Source organism: Podarcis cretensis (genome assembly GCF_951804945.1).
Source record: "Podarcis cretensis genome assembly, chromosome: 8".
Classification (NCBI taxonomy): Eukaryota; Metazoa; Chordata; class Lepidosauria; order Squamata; family Lacertidae; genus Podarcis; species Podarcis cretensis.
In genome coordinates this window covers 19,523,417-19,544,361 of record NC_137177.1, presented here as the reverse complement: position 1 = coordinate 19,544,361, position 20,945 = coordinate 19,523,417, and the positions used below count along the sequence as shown (strand labels likewise).

General features: G+C 46.0%; 1 protein-coding gene across 7 annotated transcripts in view; it reads right to left on the bottom strand.

Annotated features, from left to right (window-relative positions):
* Positions 1–18,518, bottom strand: part of MAG (myelin associated glycoprotein) — a 70,875-nt gene extending 52,357 nt beyond the window's left edge. For 2 of the 7 annotated variants that reach the window (XM_079986032.1, XM_079986033.1), the window contains exon 1: positions 18,264–18,518. In XM_079986032.1, the coding sequence (XP_079842158.1) occupies positions 18,264–18,432 (169 nt within the window). In that variant the 5' untranslated portion in view covers positions 18,433–18,518. The remainder of the gene's footprint in view (positions 1–18,263) is intronic. The other 5 variants (XM_079986035.1, XM_079986038.1, XM_079986040.1 and 2 more) reach the window with 4 other exon arrangements.
* Between the last annotated feature and the right edge of the window lie 2,427 nt (positions 18,519–20,945).

Here is a 20,945-nt window from a genome sequence, read left to right as displayed (position 1 = left end):
AAAAAGGATTAGACCAATTTGTGAAGGAGAGGGCTACCCATGGCTACTAGCAATGCATGATGGCTAGGCTTTGCCGCAACAGCTGGAGGAATGAATGCTTCTGAATATTACTTGCTGGAAACCACAGGAGGGGAAAGTGTCCCTGTGCCTGAATCCTGCTTGCTGGTTTCCCGCAGGCATCTGATTGGCCACTGTGAGAACAGGATGCTGGACTAGGTGGGCCATTGGCCTGATCCTGCAACTTCTTCTTTCATTCTTGCGTCTATGATTTAGCCCTGCCCTACAGGACTAGACATTTGCATGTCGTGGGTTTCAACGCAATCGCTTGCCTGCACATCGCACAAATGGGCACACAAATGTCATACATTGCTCCACAAACTGAAAGCAAAAATGAACGTTAATGGAACGTTGGCCATGCAGGTCTCATAATCATGCACCTATAGGATGGAAGTGCGCCTAGAGGTGCTCTAGCCAAGCCCTCACTCAGTCCTGCACCTACAATGTTCAGTGCTGCCAATTTCAAGTGGGGAGATGAACAGTTTGGGCTGCTTGTTTTAGCTGTTGGGTGGGCAGTAGTTGTGCAGGCAGCCCAGGCAGCCCCTCCACAAGTCTGGCACCCCTGACTGCTGGCCAGATAGACAGCTTCTGATGCTTGATGCTCTATAGCAGGGGTCAGCAACCTTTTTCAGCTGTGGGCCGCTCCACCATCCCTCAGACCACGTGGTGGGCCAGACTATATTGGGGGTGGGGGTGGTGAACGAATTCCTATGCCCCACAAATAACCCAGAGATGCATTTTAAATAAAAGCACACATTCTACTCATGTAAAGACATGCTGATTCCCGGACCGTCCGCGGGCCGGATTTAGAAGGAGACTGGGACCCAGGCCTTAGGTTGCCTAACGCTGCTCTATAGTGAATAAGCGCAGAAATCTGGTTTGTTTTTTTGTAGCAGGTCTGAAAAGAGACTCAGCTGGTGGCTGCTGTCCAGCCAGGAGGAGTCAGCCAAAGGGTAGAAAGGCACCCATCTCCTGAAAATCAGGATGGGTGAGGGGGAAAGTAGTAGGAAGACAGACTATAATTGCTCTGGGATAATTACAGTATGTAGATGGAGAAGAACAGAAATTAGCATGGAGTGCATCGAAGGAGGAATATCAGAGGCAATTAGTCTGTGGGAGAAGGATGAGGAAACAAGCTGAAACTCAGCAGCTGAAACTTCCCCTTATCGTTTTCCCTCCCTGCTGAGAAACAGTTTGGCTGCCAAATTTTATTCGCTTGCCAAGTAGCCGTTCAGGGCACAGGAACACCACCAAAGGGGGCGAAAAAAGAAGTGTTGGCAACAGCGGCACCTAGATGGAGCCATTGATGGAGATAATCCCTTCCACCAGCTCTGAGGTTTCAAAGGAGAAGACACATAGATTAGGCCACCTGCTTTGCATACAAAGGTGGCCGGTTCAAGCCCAGGGATTTTCACGCAGGGCTGGGACAGATTCCCTGCCTGAAATGCTGGAGACTCAACTCTGTATAATACTGATTCCGCATAAGATAGCTTCCTATGGAAAAGGACGGCAGCTCAACTGTATAGCACATTTGGAATTCTCGGGAACGCTCGTGGGAACCACAAAAGACCCATTTCACAGACGGAAAAACGGCGAGGCTCAGGACCTCACTGCAACACACAAAACGCCCACACAAAGCAGGCTACTGCAAGAAAAACCACTCAACACCCCCATCAAACAACCAAAAAGCAACCAAACAGCCCTCCAGATCTTAGAAGAAAGCTCTCTCTCCTTAATTTTCCTTCTCTGGGCTGAACTAAATTCAGCTTTTTCAACCATTTGTCATAACACTCAAGTTGTGTACACACCATATGTTTAAAGTACATTCTCTCCCCCCTCCACTTAAAGAATATTGGGAATTGGAGTTTGTTAAGGGTGCTGGGTATTATAGCTCATGGGGGTAAACTACAGTTCCCGAGATTCTTTGGGGAAAGATATGCGCTTTAAGTGTGCGTATTAAATGTGTTTTGTGTAAGCAGTGTTGTGGTTTCCAGGCCACCAGGCCAACCCTCTGGAATTATTATAATTATAATTATTATTAATATTAATGAACTGCATTCTAACATGTTTGTCAAGGCAATTTACAAACATAATAAGAACAGCTCTGGCAGAGCCTATCATTGAGGTAGAACAAGTTGTTGAAAGAAAAATGTCTTCATACCCTCCAATATTTTTCAGATGAAAATAGGGATGTCCTATTCCATAATAACAATAACAATTTTATTATTTATACCCTGCCCGACTGGGTTGCCCCAGGCACTCTGGGCGGCTTCCAACACATAATCAAATAATAAATAAAGTAAACTTTTTAAAAAAACTTCCCTATACAGGGCTGCCTTCAGATGTCTTCTACAGGTTGTCTAGTTACTTATCTCCTTGGCTCGGGGGCTGCATAACTTGGGGTCCACATGTGGCCCTCCAGGCCTCTCTGTGTGGCCCCTGGGGCTCTCCCTAGGCCACCCCCCCTTCCCGGTCTTGCTTCTCATCATGTTTTTGCCTGTTTGGGATGTATACAGTGGTGCCTTGGTTCTCGAACGGCTTAGTTGTAGAACAAATCGGCTCCTGAACGCTGCACACCTGGAAGTAAGTGTTCTGGTTTGTGAATGTTTTTTGGAAGCTGAACGTCCGACGCAGCTTCCGCTTGAGTGAAGGAAGCTCCTGCAGCCAATCAGAAGCCGCGCCTTGGTTTCTGAACGGTTATGGGAGTCAAACAGACTTCCAGAACAGATTAAGTTTGAGAACCAAGGTACTACTGTACTCAGAGATAAAGAAGGGGGTTGAGGCTGGGCGTGTGTAGAAACCAGCCCCCTGCACCAAGCTAAATTTTACATCCATGTTCTGACCCCCTGCTGCCCAGCACTAGCCTGCCCCACTCTCCCACTCCTGGAAGGCTGACCAGAAGGCAAGGTGAACATGGCCCCACAGATCTCGAGGGCCACCGCTCGAGACAACTTCTGAAGCGAGATGGAGGCTGCTCCTCTCCTCGGAAGACTTGGCAGGATACCGAGTGGTAAATACACCCACCAGGAAGGATCACGGTGCCAGATCATTAATCACGCAGGATCTGCAAAGGTTGGCTCAGCTGCCTAGTCAGCTGCTGCCAGGGTCCCATCTACCTCCTGCAGGGAGAGCGCTAGGCAGGGAGCTGGATTCGAATGAGCAAAACATTGAGGCAGGGAAGAGCCTAGGACCATCAGAAACTGCCTTCCAGATATTTACCATTCAACACACACAATTTTCCCTTCCCTAATAATCCTGGGAAATGCAGCCCCCCCCCCCAGAGTGACCATTCCCAGCACCCTTATGAAAGCTACAGTGCCCAGAATTCCTTGGGGAAAGTCATATGCTTTAAAAATGCATTGTTGTTGTTGTTTAGTCGATTAGTCATGTCCAACTCTTCGTGACCCCATGGACCATGGCACGCGAGGCACTCCTGTCTTCCACTGCCTCCCGCAGTTTGGTCAAATTCATGTTGGTCGCTTCTATAACACTGTCCATCAGTGTTATGTACTGAGTTGTATAGGATCCAAAAAGCAGCAGTCTGATTGGTCCTAGAACAATAGGATTCAGAATGCAGCAGTCTGATTGGTCCTAGAACAATGCAGCAGTATGATTGGTCCGCAGGAGCCACCCAATCCAGCTCCAGGTGGAAGTGAATCTGCAACCTGATTGGCCTACAGGAGAATCCCAGAATTAGTAATCATGTGCGACCCATTGTGTAAATAATGTATATAAAGCAGATATTTGGGGGGAACTTTCATTCCCCACTACTATGAGCTGAATAAAGAGCATGAAATCCACACTCGACTCCGAGTATTTTTCAATCCATCTTGCCCTCTGTTCCCTTCTCCTTGTGCCCTCAATCTTTCCCAACATTAGGGTCTCTTCCAGGGATTCTTTTCTTCTCATGAGGTGGCCAAAGTATTGCAGCCTCAGCTTCAGAATCTGTCCTTCCAGTGAGCACTCAGGGTTGATTTCCTTCTGAATGGATGGGTTGGATCTTTTTGCAGTCCATGGGACTCTCAAGAGTCTCCTCCAGCACCACAATTCAAAAGGATCACCGCCTTGTCATGGCGAAGGGGCTTGAATAACTCAGAGAAGCTATGAGCTATGCCGTGCAGGACCACCAAAGACGGACAGGTCATAGCCGAGAGTTTAGACTAAATGTGGTCGACCTGGAGAAGGAACCAGCAATCCACTCCAGTATCCCAAGAAAACTCCATGGACAATAACAACAGACATATATAACATGCATTAGGTAAAGGTAAAGGGACCCCTGACCATTAGGTCCAGTCGTGGCCGACTCTGGGGTTGTGGCGCTCATCTCGCTTTATGGGCCGAGGGAGCCAGCGTACAGCTTCTGGGTCATGTGGCCAGCAGGACTAAGCCACTTCTAGCGAACCAGAGCAGCGCACGGAAACGCCGTTTACCTTCCCGCCAGAGTGGTACCTATTTATCTACTTGCACTTTGACGTGCTTTCGAATTGCTAGGTTGGCAGGAGCAGGGACCGAGCAACGGGAGCTCACCCCATTGCGGGGATTCGAACCGCCAACCTTCTGATCGGCAAGTCCTAGGCTCTGTGGTTTAACCCACAGCGCCACCCGTGTCCCATATAACATGCATTAGGTGGGCTTTTAATGTATGGTCTGAGTCAGACCCAAGGTCATCTAGCTCCATACTCTCTGCACTGATGTGCAACAGCTCTCCAAAGTTTCAGGAAGGGGACATTTCCATTCCTACCAGAAGTTGCTTGGGACTGAACCTGAGCCTGATACAGCTTCTGATGTTCCTACCACATTTTGAAGCAAAGCTCATTATTACCCTCTAAAGAGGCAGACTGCTGAAGTCTGGAATCCAAAATTACCTAACTGTACCACAGATGCTGTCATCCAATCATGGCAAAATTCATAACAATCCTGTTGGGCTATGACAATAGCTAGGTTTTAATTTTTAGTGTGTTTTTGTCTCTTTGTTTAGAATTCTGTATGGAGGGGGAAATCTGTATCTGTATCCAAGGGAACCAACCTTGTGATTTAGTTGAACAAAAAGCAAACACAAGACCGATGAATCTTATCTGCTCTAGCCTGCATTTCCTCTCTCTTCGTACCTCGGCAAAGTTACCAACCATAGGTATACTTCAGAGATGACCTGGTTCCTGTGTTCCACTGTAGTCACCAAGAGTGCTATTCGTAATTTCCACGGGAGCAGTTCTCAGAATGTCAGAACCTCCATGTGAATTGCCCTTCGAGACCACCCACAGCCACGAAAGGAACAGTGACATTCTCTTGTCAAGTCGCGTAGGCCACAGATAGCTAGCCTGTGGCCTTCCAGATGTTGTGGGACTACAACTCCCATGATCCCCAACCACTGGCCTTGCTGGGGCCAGAATATTCAACATGGTGTCCTCTTAGATACTGATAGACTATTAGTTGCTACCATTCCTGTAACTGAATCAAAGAACTGTAGAGTTGAAAGAGACCCTAAGGATCATCTAGTCCTTTGGGGGAAATTGTGTACACTTGAAAAGGTTGGCAGCATTAAGATAAATTCAAGAGTGTAAATAAGTTTTGTTGGATGTAACAATATCCATCAAATATTCTGAATGGTTTAGTTTCTGTGAAATATGCAGGGGTTTATGATATGCAAAATGAACCAAGGAAAGGGAAGAAGGGAAGTCATTGATATTTTAAGGATGTTTAATTGAATATTCTAAATTGTAAAACACACACACACACACCAGCCGCTTGCAGTGCAGGAATATACAGCACTCCCATATAGGGATTGAATCTGCAAACCTTGACATTGTCAGCACCACACTCTTAATGAACAGAGCTATCCAGGTAATATGGTAATATAAAGAGCCAGGTTAGAGTGATGGACTAGGACCTGGGAGACTAGAGTTCAAATCCCTGCTCAGCCATGGAACTCACTGGGTGATCTTGGGCCAGTCATAGTCTCTCAGCCTAACCAACCTCACAGGGTTGTTGGGAGGATGCAATGGTGAGGAAGAGAACCATGTATGCCACCTTGAGCTCCTTGGAGGAAAAGTGGGGTATAAATGTGATAAACAAACATACAAACAACCCCTGCCCATTGGCCATGCCAGCTGAGACTTGTAGGAGTTGTAGCCCAACATCCGAAAGGCACTCTATTGGCTACCCCTGCTCTAAGCAAGAGTACTCACGGACCAAACCATAGCACGGAGACCCACATGCAGAATCTAAGTGCCACAGCGTTTGTGAGTCCCAGCAACAAGCTCACTACCTCTGATAGCCAACACTGAGCCCTCCAGCTGCTTTGGACTAATTTATTTTATAAAATTTATATCCCGTTTGATTGCACAAACAAAAACCTCAAAGTGGTTTACAAAAAGAACAAACCGGTTAAAAGCAATTATTCAAAACATTTGAAGAAATATTTGACATTAGCAATATGCTAAAAACCAGACTGAAACACATGTCAACATTCGACACCACTGTTAGGTTTGCCCAAAGAGAAAAGGTTTTATCAGACTACACAGAATACAGTGACGTCAACAGAAGATCAATTTCTTACAAATGTGGAATGAGTACTATGCGGAACAGCGCCAGCTCTGCAATTGAGTGGACTTTTAAGGGGTAAGGCAATCTCACAGGTAAACGGATCCCAAGTTGTTAAGGGCTTTATATACGAATAGTAATACCTTGAACTTAGCCCAGGAGCAAATTGGCAACCAGTGCGGTTCTCTGGCCAAAAGGTGTTATATTCTGACAGGTTCTAACTCCTGTCAGCAATTGTGCTGCAGCATCCTGCGCTAATTGCAGCTTCCGGACCAAGCACGAGGGAAGCCCCCTCCCCAAATTCCCATCATCCTTGACCCATGGATGAAATCAGACCCCCCCCCCCAAGTGTCCTGGTTTTCCAGGGACAATCCCAGACTTGCAGAAGCCATCCCGGTTTCTGATTTGATCCCGGACTGCCCTGCTTTCTCTTTGGTTGTCCCTATTTCCACTGGAGAAGCGCTGGAGGGGATGAGACGTCACTCTCTTCACTGGCGAAATGGAGGGGCTGGATTAGGGCATCCCATTTTCATAAGATAAAAGCTAGAGGGGTGGAACAGGACATCTCTGTTTCACCACAGAAATGTTGGAGGGGATGTGAAATACTGGCTGGGCTGATGGGATCTGAAGTCCTGGTTTGATATCCCTGTCTTACATTCTAGTCTGCCATCGACCGCAAATGACTCCGATGGGCAGACTGGCTAGAGAGCGCAGGCAAAACTGACATGCTCTGTCGGCCCAAGAAGCAGTCCTAAAGCTCAGGCTCCAAACTGGATGCACACAGAAGCTTCTGTACAAGCAAGAAAGAGTGCCTCGGCGAGGTGTGGGTGTCCGCGACTGTGTGTTTGTGTGCGAAGAGCGCTCACACACGTAGGTCTCGGTTGTAGCTGATTCTCCCTTTCCTGCCTCCGCTGTTGGTGTTAACTTCCCTCCTACAGGCACCAGCTGTGCCCGCCTACCCCTGGCAAGAGGCCCAGGCCTGCTAGCTCTCTGGAGGCGCATGTCCCAGACTGACTCCTTCGGAGGGGGAAAGCTGGAGCAGCTCTCGAGAGGCACTGAACAAGACGGGAAAGGATGTCAACGCCTGCAGTAGCAGTAGCGGAATGGAAACGGGTTGTCGGTTTCTTTCTGAGCCCAATTCAAGGTCCCACGTTAGTGTTTGAAGCCCCAAATGGGCTTGGGCCCCAAATACAGTGGTACCTTGGGTTAAGAACTTAATTTGTTCCAGAGGTCCATTCTTAACCTGAAACTGTTCTTAACCTGAGGTACCACTTTAGCTAATGGGGCCTCCTGCTGCTACCACGCAATTTCTGTTCTCATCCTGAAGTAAAGTTCTTAATCTGAGGTACTATTTCTGGGTTAGCAGAGTCTGTAACTTGAAGCGTCTGTAACACGAGGTACTACTGTACCCACAAAACCTTCCCTACAGACCCTTTCAGATGTGGATATCGGCAGAGGGGACCCTCTTGATAGTTCCACTTCCCTCAGAGGCTGATGCGGTGGCAGCTGGGAAGAGGGTATTCTCTGTGGCAGCCCCTAAACTGTGGCATTCCCTTCCCAAAGTGGTCTGTCTGGCTTCTTCACTAGACAGCTTTCGGCAAATGCTGAAGACACTGTACTTTTGACCCCTTAGATGTTTGTTTTGAGAGTGCACCCAATTCATGCCAATGCAGCGCTCACTGTTTGCAATTCTGAAAGTTTGATTTCTACAACCTGCCCTGGAAAACAACAACAACATCCCTTTCCAGCCTTTCTCAACCTGTGGGTCCCCAGATGTTGTTGAACTACAACTCCCATCACCCCTACCTAGCAAGGCCAGAGCTCAGGGATGATGGGAGTTGTAATTCAACAACATCTGGGGACCCACAGGTTGAGAACTGCTGCAAGCCGTCATAGCCCCCCCCCCAATCCTGGAAACTGTAGTTTGTTAAGAGTGCTAAGACCCTTATGCGCCTCACTGAACTACAATTCCCAGAGTTCCCTGTAAAGAGGGGTTGATTGTTAAACCACTGAGAACTGTAGTTGAGGGAGGGGAACAGGGGTCTCTTAACAACTCTCACCACCCTCAAAAAACCACAGTTCCCAGGGCAAAGCCATTAGTGTTTATCGTGGAATGATACTGCTTTAAGTGTATGATGCAGATGGGGCCTCAGTCTAGGGCTGTGTGGCTGTGGTTTGAAACAGGCCAGGCAGACTGATCTAACATGTAGGTCACTGGAGTAATGGTCTGTACAGTCAAGGACTTTCTAGGTGCTCACTCCCTAAGTTTCACAAAGGTTTCTTTCCCGCTCGCAGAGCGGCGCCCTTCCCTGCTCTGCCTTCTTTCCTCTTGACAATGGCTTGTGTTAAAAGCAGATTGTGCTCAACGCAGCGCCGCGAAGCAGCCGCTCTGGAATGGCACAGCCTGGCAGCGCCACTCAAGGAAAGGTCACAGAACAAAGCTGTTTGTCCAAGCTAGGCTCAGCCCGTCCCTTGCAGAGCCCAGACTCTGTTCGCTTACATCACATTGTGCAGCCGTGCTGCGGATCAGATGCGAGGGGCTTCTGGGGTCGTTGCACCCTTTTGCAATCTGATTTATTATTATTATTATTATTATTATTATTATTATTATTACTACTATTATTATTATTATGTCACATGAATCTTACAGCCTGGCAAAATCTTGATGGCTGAAACTCCACGCTTAGCATTTCTAACCTGTTGCCCGGTTAAAGAAATCTTAGTCAATGAATGACATTCGTTTTAATAAATTAGTGAATCAATTCAGCTGGCATGTGCCAGCATTTGGTGAAAATAAGCCATTTTGGAATAGAAATGCCTCCCCCACCCCGCCCACACAGGAGATGCCAGAAATTGAACCAGGGTCCTTCTGCATGCAAACAAATTCTTTACCACTGAGCTACCACCCTTCCTCAAAGAAGGACCTATGAAATAGTGGTTTGGGGCAGGGGACTTTTAAGATGGTGGTTGCCACCTGCAAACTGCAGTTTTTACGTCTGTATATTAAAACTCTTAACGTCCTATTTTTTAATTCTTGCCTCATAAATCAGAGAATTCTTTTAAGGTGATTATAAAAAAAAAAAAATTAAACTGGTTATGGTCCTAGGCCTAGTCTTGTCATGGCTTTGCATTCCAAAAGGCAAATGGATATTTGAAGAAATTTAGATACTCGATAGGTTGGAAACTGACGCAATGTCAAAAAAAGAGGAAAACGCATCACTGAAATCCAGCTTGAAGTTACATAAGGGCGTGGTACTTCTTTGCATCTGGTCACCTTAGGAATTAAGTGGAGGGGAATCAAGACCACGAGGGGGGGTCATCTAAACAGGGCAAAATGATATGTGTTTGTCTGTCTGTGTGTAAATCATGATCGGACAGCCTGTAGCCCTCCCGATATTGGTGCCCTCCGACTCCCATCAGGATGTTGCTCAGAGATTATGGGAGTTTTAATCCAGCCACTTGGACCATAAAGAAGGCTGGTCGCCAAAAATCAATGCTTTTGAATTATGGTGCTGGAAGAGACTCTTGAGAGTCCCATGGACTGCAAGAAGATAAAAACTATCCATTCTGAAGGAAATCAGTCCTGAGTGCTCACTGGAAGGACAGATCCTGAAGCTGAGGCTCCAAGACTTTGGCCACCTCATGAGAAGAGAAGACTCCCTGGAAAAGACCCTGATGTTGGGAAAGATTGAGGGCACAAGAAGAAGGGGACGACAGAGGACGAGATGGTTGGACAGTGTTCTCGAAGCTACCAACATGAGTCTGACCAAACTGCGGGGGGGCAGTGGAAAACAGGAGTGCCTGGCATGCTCTGATCCATGGGGTCACGAAGAGTTGGACATGACTAAACGACTAAACAACAACAACAACAATCCAGCCACTTTTGCTGGTCCACACCTTCCCCATCTAGACCAGGCATAGGCAAACATGGCCCTCCAAATGTTTTTGGGACTACAACTCCCATCATCCCTGACCACTGGTCCTGTTAGTTAGGGATGATGGGAGTTGTAGTCGCAAAACATCTGGAGGGCCAAGTTTGCCTATGCCTGGTATAGACCCCGTGCTGTTCATGTTATGCATCCTTGGGCAACCACAGAACCCTCTACGAGCCTGGCAGCGCCCATGCTTCCTTCCTGCCTCGGGCCTCACTTTAATAAAGTGTTTGGGCACTGCCATTTTTATTTCCCACAATGCCACTGATGTTGCGTCACTCCGCGGCATTGTGGGAAATTTAAACAGCCCTTCCCAGCTGCACGGCGTTAAATGAGAGCTGATGCAACCTGCTTGCCACTGCCACCACTGAGCAAACCTGCGGGAGGCCATCCATTTGAAGCAACGTGATACTACTTTGAACAGCCACAAAGAATTATGGGAGCTGTAGTTGGTTAAAGAGTGCTGAGCAATGAACATGGATTCTATGCGCCTAGACTATGGCTAAAAGATTGGCATTGATGAACTGGAAGAATAAAAATAAGATCCCCTTTAACCAATGGATTGACAGCATGACAACATTCACAATTGCCTATTGACGTAGGTTTTGTTTGGATATAAAGTTTATATAAGGTATAGTGGGTTATTAATAATCATATGTATTAGGACAGTAACATTACGTATACAGTGGTACCTCGGTTTAAGAACCGTCCGGTTTAAGAACGATTCAGTTTACAAACTCCGCAAAACCGGAAGTCGTGTCCCGGTTTGAGAACTTTACCTCGGTCTAAGAATGGAAGCCGAACGGTGGAAGGGAACTGGCAGCGGAAGGCCTCATTAGGGAAAGCGTGCCTCGGTTTAAGAACAGTTTTGGTTTAAGAATGGACTTCCGGAATGGATTAAGTTCATAAACCGAGGTACCACTGTATATCTATATAACAATTTATGGAAGTGTAACTGATTATATTTAGTGTATTACATTATATCCCATTTTCTTATTGTATTTTTAGTTCTTGTTTGCATTTTTCCTCCTTTTTTCCTTTACTTTCTTCACTTTGTTTTGTCTAACTGAAAGTCTCTTAAAATAATAATAATAATAATAATCACAATAACAACAGCAATAGTGCTGAGAGTTGTTAGGACAGCTCCTTTAATGGTCCTCCTACTCTCCCTTCTGTCGATTCTTTTTTGTCAAACCAGACTTGGACCAACCAGTCCTTCAAACAGAGGGCTGTCCTCTGTAAAAAAGGGGACATGGCCACCCTAATCTTGGAATCTCGGAAGCCTTTCAGTTGCTGCCAAAATAATGGGCCGCTAGATCTTGGCAGGGAAAAATCTGTCACTAGGGCTTCTCTCTACCAAAGGTTAGAAAACAGCACAAACGTTAAAGATTATTGCAATATCTTACAGATGCATTCCTGTAAACAGAAGGTGGATGTGCTTGTATCAAAATGGCTCTCAGCTTTGCTAAGTCTTGAAGAATCAGCATATGGCAACGAGGCTCATCGTGTTTTCATATTGTTACAGCTCAGCATTTCGGGAGAATTCAAAAGAACATTTTGAAGTTCTTAAATAATTTTGAAAGCCTCTGAATGCTTGATGTTTCCAGGCAACGTAACTAATGATGAAAGATTGGCTGTCAGAATTGCCACTTGGGATACATATTAGTAATGAAATTCAAGGGTAGTTTTTGGAACCCAGTTTTCTGCAGGCCAGTATTGGTTAACGTGGCGGGGGCAGGGCAAGCAAATCTCATGCTTTTAACATGAGATCAAATACCACAATCTAGTGATCAAATACCACAATTTTTCAGAGTTTCCAAACTCACAGTGGCGTGACCAAACAAAGAGAGGCAGTGCGGTATAGCCATCGCAGTCTAGGACTATGACTGAGGAGATTTGGGTTCAAATCCCTATTCAGCCAGGGGCCAACTTTGGGACAATTATACTTTGTCAGTCCAACCTACCTCATAGTGTTGTTCTGAAGATAAAAGGGTGTGGCTTGGGCCCCAAATACAGTGGTACCTCGGGTTAAGAACTTAATTCGTTCCTGAGGTCAGTTCTTAACCTGAAACTGTTCTTAACCTGAGGTACCACTTTAGCTGTTGGGGCCTCCTGCTGCCACTGCGCCTCCGCCATGCGATTTCTGTTCTCATCCTGAAGCAAAGTTCTTAACCTGAGGTACTACTTCCAGGTTAGTGGAGTCTGTAACCTGAAATGTCTGTAACCTGAGGTACCACTGTATACTACCAGGCCAGGTTCAAAGTCCTTGCAAGACCCTTAACAACTTGGGTCCAGGATACCACAGGGACCACCTGATCCCCTATCCCCCTGCACGATCCCTGAGGTCTTTTGGTGAGTCACTGCTGATGGTCCCCCATGGCTCAGATCCACTGCATCCAATGGGATACACTCTTGGGGTCTATTTCAACTCAATGGTTCTATGATTCTATGCTCATATTCATCAGGAGCTATACGTTGAATATTGGGGGCACGAATTTATGGAAGCCTCTTCTATCTGAGGTGAGAAAGAATCCCCACTTTCCCTGTTGAACTTCCAGCACCTGAATACTTAATATATATATATATATCCCAGAAAGCATTTAAACTGAATTTTGACTTTGTAGTTTTAATCAGTTTTTAATTTTCATTGGATTGCATTCCTTGTACACTGCTTAGAGACAAGTCCCAATAAGCGGCGTATAATGTCCCTGAATGAAATAAATAAGAAATACATCCTGGAGCTCCTTGGAGGAAGGGCGAGATAAAAATATAATAAACAAGGATAATGAAAGCTGTTGTTTAGGTTTGTTTTCTGCAAATTTAGAACAGGGCAGCAAGAAGGCAGCATAAATGAACTCACGCTGCCTCCTCATCGTTGAGAATGATACCCTATCTAGGAACCTTTCAAAGCTCAAGACTGGGGGCTTTGTATTATTATTATGCCTTTGTATTGCACTTTCAAGTGCTGCAAGCGAGAACAGTTCAAACACAAAGCGCGGCCAATGTGAGAGAACATAAAAATACATCTTGCCAGGGTGCTGACAAGGGGTTGGGAGAGCTATAGCTGCGGAAAAGCAATCCCGCACTTTGTCTGCTATTAAAAGCTCTCCTCTTCACGCTTGGATCTGAACACCATGTAGGAGCTGCAGCTTGTTCAAAGCTGCTTTTGTTGAGCCGGCCTTTGTGTTTGTTCATGTGTCCCTGCTGCCCTCGGGTGGATAAAATCAAACGTGCACCGTGCCCAAAGAAAAAAGAAAAAGCTTGTTCAGTTTGGGACTCGTTATATAAATTCCCTCCATTCCTGTGTGAAGCAGGAAGGGTTGATAACTCCACACACACACCCTGCCTCTCCTGAGGTGGGTCTTGAGCTGCAACTCATAGAATCATAGATTTGTAGAGTTAGAAAGGACCCCAAGAGTCATCTATAATCCAAGCCTCTGCAACATAGGAATGAGAGCTAAAGAATTTCGATAAGATGCGATATGATAATCTTTATTGTCATTGTCCCATACAGAACAAAGAAACTGAAAAATCTACATAAGACATTCAAAACCCAACAAGCCTGCTATCCCAGCTATCCCAACCTGGTTAGCCCCTAAAAACTCTGATACCCTATTTTTAAATACAATATACTCCCATACAGACTCCTTACAACGCGTTTTAAAACCAAAATGGCATTTGGGTAGAATCCCTGACAGATGGCCGTCCAACCTCTGTTTAAAAACCTCCAACGAAGGAGAATCTACTACCTTCTGAGGTGGGTCTGTTCCACCGCCGAACAGCTTACAGTTAAAAAGTGCTTTGTAATGTTTAGCCGGAGTCTCATTTCTTAGCATTTGAATCCATTGATTCGGGTCCTACCCTCTGGAGCAGAAAACAACTTCCCTCATCCCTGGCCCACTGGCTAAGCTGGCTGGGGTTGGTGGAACTTGATGGGAGTCCCAACTGGAGAGCCAACAGGGCAGCCACAGTTGTTTTAGCAGCAACAGTAATCTGGCAGGTGATGCTTTTCCTGTCACAGGGGTGCTGTGACAGGAAAGAAGCCACATGCTGAATTTTCTCCTCGCTTTGGGCCACTGCTGAAAACAACAACATAGCGTGGCAAAAAGTTCTGTCCTTCGGCTGGAGTGAAACGCTCCACCAAATCCAACCCAACAGATCTCCAGAAGACAGCAGCATTTTTTCCAAGGCTGCCCAGCAGCAACCAGTGTGCCTTTTTTGACAGCCGTGCAGTGTTTAGGGAAGCTTTTAATGTTTAATAGGTTATTGTAATTTAGTCTTCTGTTGGAAGCCACCCAGAGTGGCTGGGGAAACCCAGCCAGATGGACGGGGTATAAATAAAAAAATTATTATTATATTATTATACCTTGCTGAACAGCATTGGCTGCACGTCCATAGGAAATGCAAGATAATTGTGAGAGGGCGACCTGTGGCTAACATCCAGTATAAATATATGAAATAGCTGCCTTGTACTCAGATCCTTGGTCCATCTACTCACTGTGCCCCCTGACACTGGCTGAGATCCTCTGCTCTCGGAAATGCGAGAGATTCAACCTGGGGCATTTTAAACATAACGTTGCAAAATGTTTGGTGCACAGGAAACGCTTAGAATCCAGTAGAAGAGGCTGCTGAACCAATTCCTTTGCTGGAGGATTAGTGCTGTGATGCCCTCTATACTATGCTCAGGTTGTATATATGGGTAAATATAACCTAAAGATGCCACAATCTCCATTCACCTTCGTTCCAGACCTCAGAAAAGGGCTTGAAACCACCACCGACGTGTCTCGCCACTCAGAGACTGGGATTTTGCAGAACAATATGTGTTTTTGAATAGGCTAAAGGTTTTATGATTAGCCACCACACCAACCCAGAGAACTTCAAAATTTGATGAAGGCTTTGAGAATTCAAATGCAACACACACACCCACACCCTGCCCATCCGCTCTGCAATTTGCAAAACAATTTGCTAAGAGTGCTCCCATCAGAGACAAGATTCTGGCCCTGGCATCCTGGCTTTCCTGGTTACTGCTGAAATGAATTGGGAGGGTGGGGTGGGATTCTCATGCAAATTGTGGCATATCAAATTTACTTGCAAAGGAAACCGCAACCTTGAAAGGTTTATTCCATTTTTCTCCCATGCCACATTCCTGGCAATGGGCACTATTTGATTTAAAAGTTTTGGGAACACCAGCTGAAAAAGTGTCAAACCCGACCACTGAACACTGCAAATGATTTCCTCTCAGCATCACGTTTTAAAACATTTCCAAATGTATTGTTCATATAACAATTTCAAATGGCTGACCTACTTTCTGAATTCAGTTTCAGTTCTGCTGAATTAACTCTTTTGGATCCGAAGAAGACCTATTCCTTTGCACCATTCCTGGCCACTTGCTCTAAGCTAAATATTCTCAAATTCTGCACTCTCAAGGGCTACTAAATGTACATAAGGAAAGAGAAGCTCACCATTAAATTTACACATGACCTCCCCTGAATAGCAATGGGTGAAAATGTCCATTTCAGTTTTTAATCTTTCCAATGTTAAGTTCAGTTCTCAACATTTTCAGTTTCTCATGTTTTTAAATATAGTTCTCATGAAAATTCATCAACATTTTAGAAAGAGTGTCTCCTAATATGCACAAGGCTGTATGCAATATTACCTGAGATACACATTTTAGAGCAATTTCCCCTAAACTCATGCATCTTTGCCTGTTTTTCCCATGAATATACATCCAAGTATATGCATTACTTAACTGGAGAACTGTATCACAAAATTTGGATAAGTATGAATTCAGAAGGTTGCCTGTGTTTTGGTTCACATATTGTTTCAGAGAGTGTGAAGTAGATAAGCTTGCCTTTAAATGTGGACTGAACCAAATCCCTACTCATGATGCAGACATGCAGCAGAATGGTGCAAAGTTGACTTTAACATGGAGTGGAGGGGAGGAATGCCATTTTAAAAGACTCTTAGAGGACTCACAAGCCATTGACTCAACATTCATTCTGATCCACATGCAAAGTGGTTACATGTCTTCCCATCAGTGGCAGCCCAAGATATTTTGGCACTTGAGGTGGACACATACACACCAAATGGCACCTCCCTTCTTGCTCTGACATCGGGATCTGCTGCACCAATGAATCCTGTTACCTGAGCGAGTCTCCTCACCCTGCCTCATGGGTGGGCTGAACCTGCTTCCCATCAATTGTTCATTCATCCCACCCTTTTCTATGCATTTCCCCATCACTTTTCTAACAGCAAAAGGGCATTTTAAATTTAAAACAACATGGGTGAGAAGGCACTTGCATTATGCAAACCTAAACTTCTTAAATCACTCCTGTATAACAGTGACCTCCTGGAGGGGCACCCTCATAGGAATATTTTCTGAAAATAATAAATATATAAATAACCCTAGCGCTAGGGCTCTATTTCAACCATTTCTGAAGAGCGCAATTTTTCTAGTTGCAAGAACATTGCACGCACCCTACCCATTGCCAGAAAGGAACTGTCAAAACTGTGATTCTCGGCATGCGATCTTGAATGAAGCTCTTCCTTTTTCTATCACTTCAGGACTGAGGAGCTGTAGCTCAGTGGTAGAGCATCTGCCTTGAGAGCAGAAGGTCACAGGTTCAATCCCCGACAGCTCCAGGTAGGGCTGGGATAGAATCTTGTCTGAAACCCTGAGAGCTGCTATCAGTCAGTGTAGACAAAGTTGAGCTAGATGGACCAGTGGTCTGACTTAGTATAAGGCAGATTCCTATGTCCCTATGTCTCCACATTCTCCTGCATGTAGATCACTGGAACATACAAGCCTGTCTTTCACTAAGACTACTGGTCCATCTGACTCAGTATTACATACCCTCCAGCATTTCTCGAATGAATAATAATAATAATAATAATAATAGTAATTTCAACAATAACAGTACCCCACCCATCTGACTGGGTTGCCCCAGCCACTCTGGGAGGCTTCCAACATAAATAAAAACATAATAAAACATTAAACATTAAAAAAAAAAAATCCCTATACAAGGCTGACTTCAGATATCTTCTAAAGGTTGTATAGTTATTTATCTCCTTGGCTTGGGGGTCACATAACTCCAGTGCCTTTTTTCTGGGGGTACGCAGGGGTACACATACCATGAAGCTCACAGGCTGACCTGGGGCCAGTCGCTGTCATTCTGCCTAACCAACTTCACAGGGTTGCTGCGAGCATAAAATGGAGCAGGGAGAACCATGTACGGGGTCTTGAGTTCCTTGGCATATTGTAAATAAATCAGTTTCTAACAGGGGTCTTTCCCAGCCGTACCTGGAGCTGCTGGTGATTGAAGTTGCGTCTTTTTGCGGGTGATGCAGGTATTCTGCCATTGAGCTAAGATCTCACGAACACACACCACAAAAATGTCTCCCCCTGACTCTTGCTCTTGATAGTGAAGCAGTAGGCAGGCTTTATCCCACATCTTGACTGAGTTCTGGTGGTGTTCCACCAAGGGACAGATGCCACAGATGTGGCTCATAAGCCAGAAGTTGGCTACCGCTGCTCCGAACAACTGCAATCTCCTTTCCCCCCCAAAGCTATAAAAATACCTTAGCAGCTGTCTTTTGATTCGAAACTGCTCTCTGGCTCTGCTTGGAGATCAATCCATGCTCTGACAATATACAAAAAAGAACCAGGTCCTTTGCCCTCATCGGTGAGCCTTCCCACAGAAGCCCCTCACAAAAGTAAAATAAAACAGCACTCACCCAGAATCTGAGGATGGGCTTCTCGTGGAATCGCTGCTGTTCTTCCTCCAGCAAATACGTCCCGGGAAACCAGACAAGTCCTCAGACCCAGCCAAGGGTACCAGGTTATGCCAGCCTCAGGGGCCAGCGAAAGCCAAGGCAGATCAGCCCACAAGGGGAAGCTGAGCATCCAGAACAATGAGCCCCTGTGTACACTTTGGGCGTAGAGGGAGCAGCAGTGGTGAGATGTCAGGATGAAGTGATGCACACAGATGTGCCAGACATGGAGATCGGGCTTAAGTATTGATGGAGATGGGGGCAGGGAGGACCGGAGGGTGGGGAGCAAAACACCCAGGAAAGGAATGACTTGCGGAAGTAAACAGAAGTCTAGGATTGGGTTGCTTTGTTAAGCAGGGGTCCTGTAACTGAGCTAGGGGTGTTCTCAGCGGGTGGCCCAGGGGGGCTGAGCGCCAGGTCTTTTGCATCAGGTCCCTGATCTCCTGCCCCATTCTTTCCCAAGGGCCACACCTCGGTGGCAGAGCAACTGTCTTGAATGGAGAAGTTCCAGTGTTCAGTCCCCAGCAACTCCAGCTAGGGCTGGGAATATCTCCTGCCTGGAGCGCTAGAGAGTCGCTGCCAGTAAGTGTAGGTGGCACCGAATGGATGGAGCAATGTGCAAGGCATCTTCCCATTTTGCCTTTTTAATTTTTTAAAAAATATTCTTTTGCTTACTAGGTATACTGTGGAGCACAGGGCTGGTAAGATCCAAGGTCTCTGACACCTTAATACGCCCAGAGGCATCCAAGCATGTAAACAGGCACATGCCCATTTGCATCGTGAGCCTGTGCCTAGCTATGCCCCTGATACCATGGATAAAAATCAAAATATAGCAGCCAACATGGAGTGATGGACAGCAGAGCTCCGGCTTCAATGTGGGAAATCTGGACTCAGATATCCATTTGGGGTCTGTTTTAGAAGACATGTCTCCATGTTAAATCCATGCGGGGGTCTGGATAACATAGATGCTTGTGTGGGGGCCAGTTATGCAGGCTGAACTGACAAAAGCAGCACTATTTTCCTGGCAGGGTTTCAGTTCTGCAGGTCCAGCTCAAGGTTTCGATCCTCCTGTCCCATTTGGGGTGTCATTTAGCTGCATTTGGAGGCATTTCCACAGGACACTTTCTATGGTGCAGATGCAGGACCTGCTGCCCTCCAAATATTTTTGGACATCCCAACTCTCATCAGGGACGTTGGTGGTGCTGTGGGTTAAACCACAGAGCCTGGGACTTTGCCAATCAGAGGGTTAGCGGTTCGAAACCCTGCGACAGGGTGAACTCCTGTTGCTCGGTCCCAGCTCCTGCCAACCTAGCCGTTCAAAAGCACGTCAAAGTGCAAGTAGATAAATAGGTACCACTCTGGCGGGAAGGTAAACGGCGTTTCCGTGCACTGCTCTGGTTTGCCAGAAGCGGCTTAGTCCTGCTGGCCACATGACCCAGAAGCTGTACGCCGGCTCCCTCGGCCAATAAAGCGAGATGAGCGCCGCAACCGCAGAGTCGGTCACGACTGGACCTAATGGTCAGGGGTCCCTTTACCTTTACCTCGCATCAGCTCCAGGTAGTATGGTCCAAGCGGTAGCTGGGTGGTAGAGCATCGGCTGTGATTGATTTGATTGCTTGATTATATTTCTACGTTGCTTTTCATGCACATGCATTGCAAAGCAGCTTACGAACAGTAGACAACAACAGCGTAATAGAACTTCACATATACAACATAAATCGTAACAATTCCTCAGCAAAACAATTATAAATCATCAGCAAAACAATTGCAGTCTATAAAGCACTATTAACAAAACGACGGGGGGGAATAAGCTAAACAGCACCATTACAACAAAAGTCATATACAGGATTCAAAACGTACTACGGCATTCGTAATCCATAAAACAATATTAACAACATTAACAGAATAGCAGCCAAAAAAATGAACTACTCTCCGGATGCATGCAGAAGGGTCTCAGGTCCTGGGCTGGCAACCCCTGCCAGAAACCTTTGAAAGCTGCCGCCCTGGCAAAACTACAGCTAAGAGGGTTTGGTTGTTAAACCAATCCCTCCTCACAAGGAACTCTGAGAACTGTAGCCCTGAAATGGCTGCAGAGGAAAACAGAGCTACGTAAAAATTGTATGCCCCTAATTTATTTATGCATATGTAAATTTGGAAAGGATTTCTGCAATTTACATAGAAAGACTTCTCACCGTAGTGGGGGAAGGGGGCCTACTGTGCTATGTCTGGGCAGCTTCAAGGCTTTCAGGGAAGTTTTTAAAGTTTTGTGTTTTACAGTCATATCTCGGGTTACAGCCGCTTCAGACTGTGTTGTTTTTTTTTTTTTTGGTTACGCACTCACCGAAACCCGGAAGTATCAGAACGGGTTACTTCCGTGTTTCGGTGGTCACGCATGCGCAGAAGCGCTAAATTGCGCTTTAAACATGTGCAGAAGCACCGAATCACAACCTGCGTGTGCACAGACTGCAGGTTGCGAACGCTGTGGGTTGTGAACGTGCATCCCGCACGGATCATGTTCGCAACCCGAGTGTCCACTGTATTGTTTTTAATATTCTGTTGGAAGCTGCTTAGAGAGGCTGGGGAGGCCCAGCCAAATGGGTAGGGTATAAGTAATAATAATAATAATAATAATAATAATAATAATAA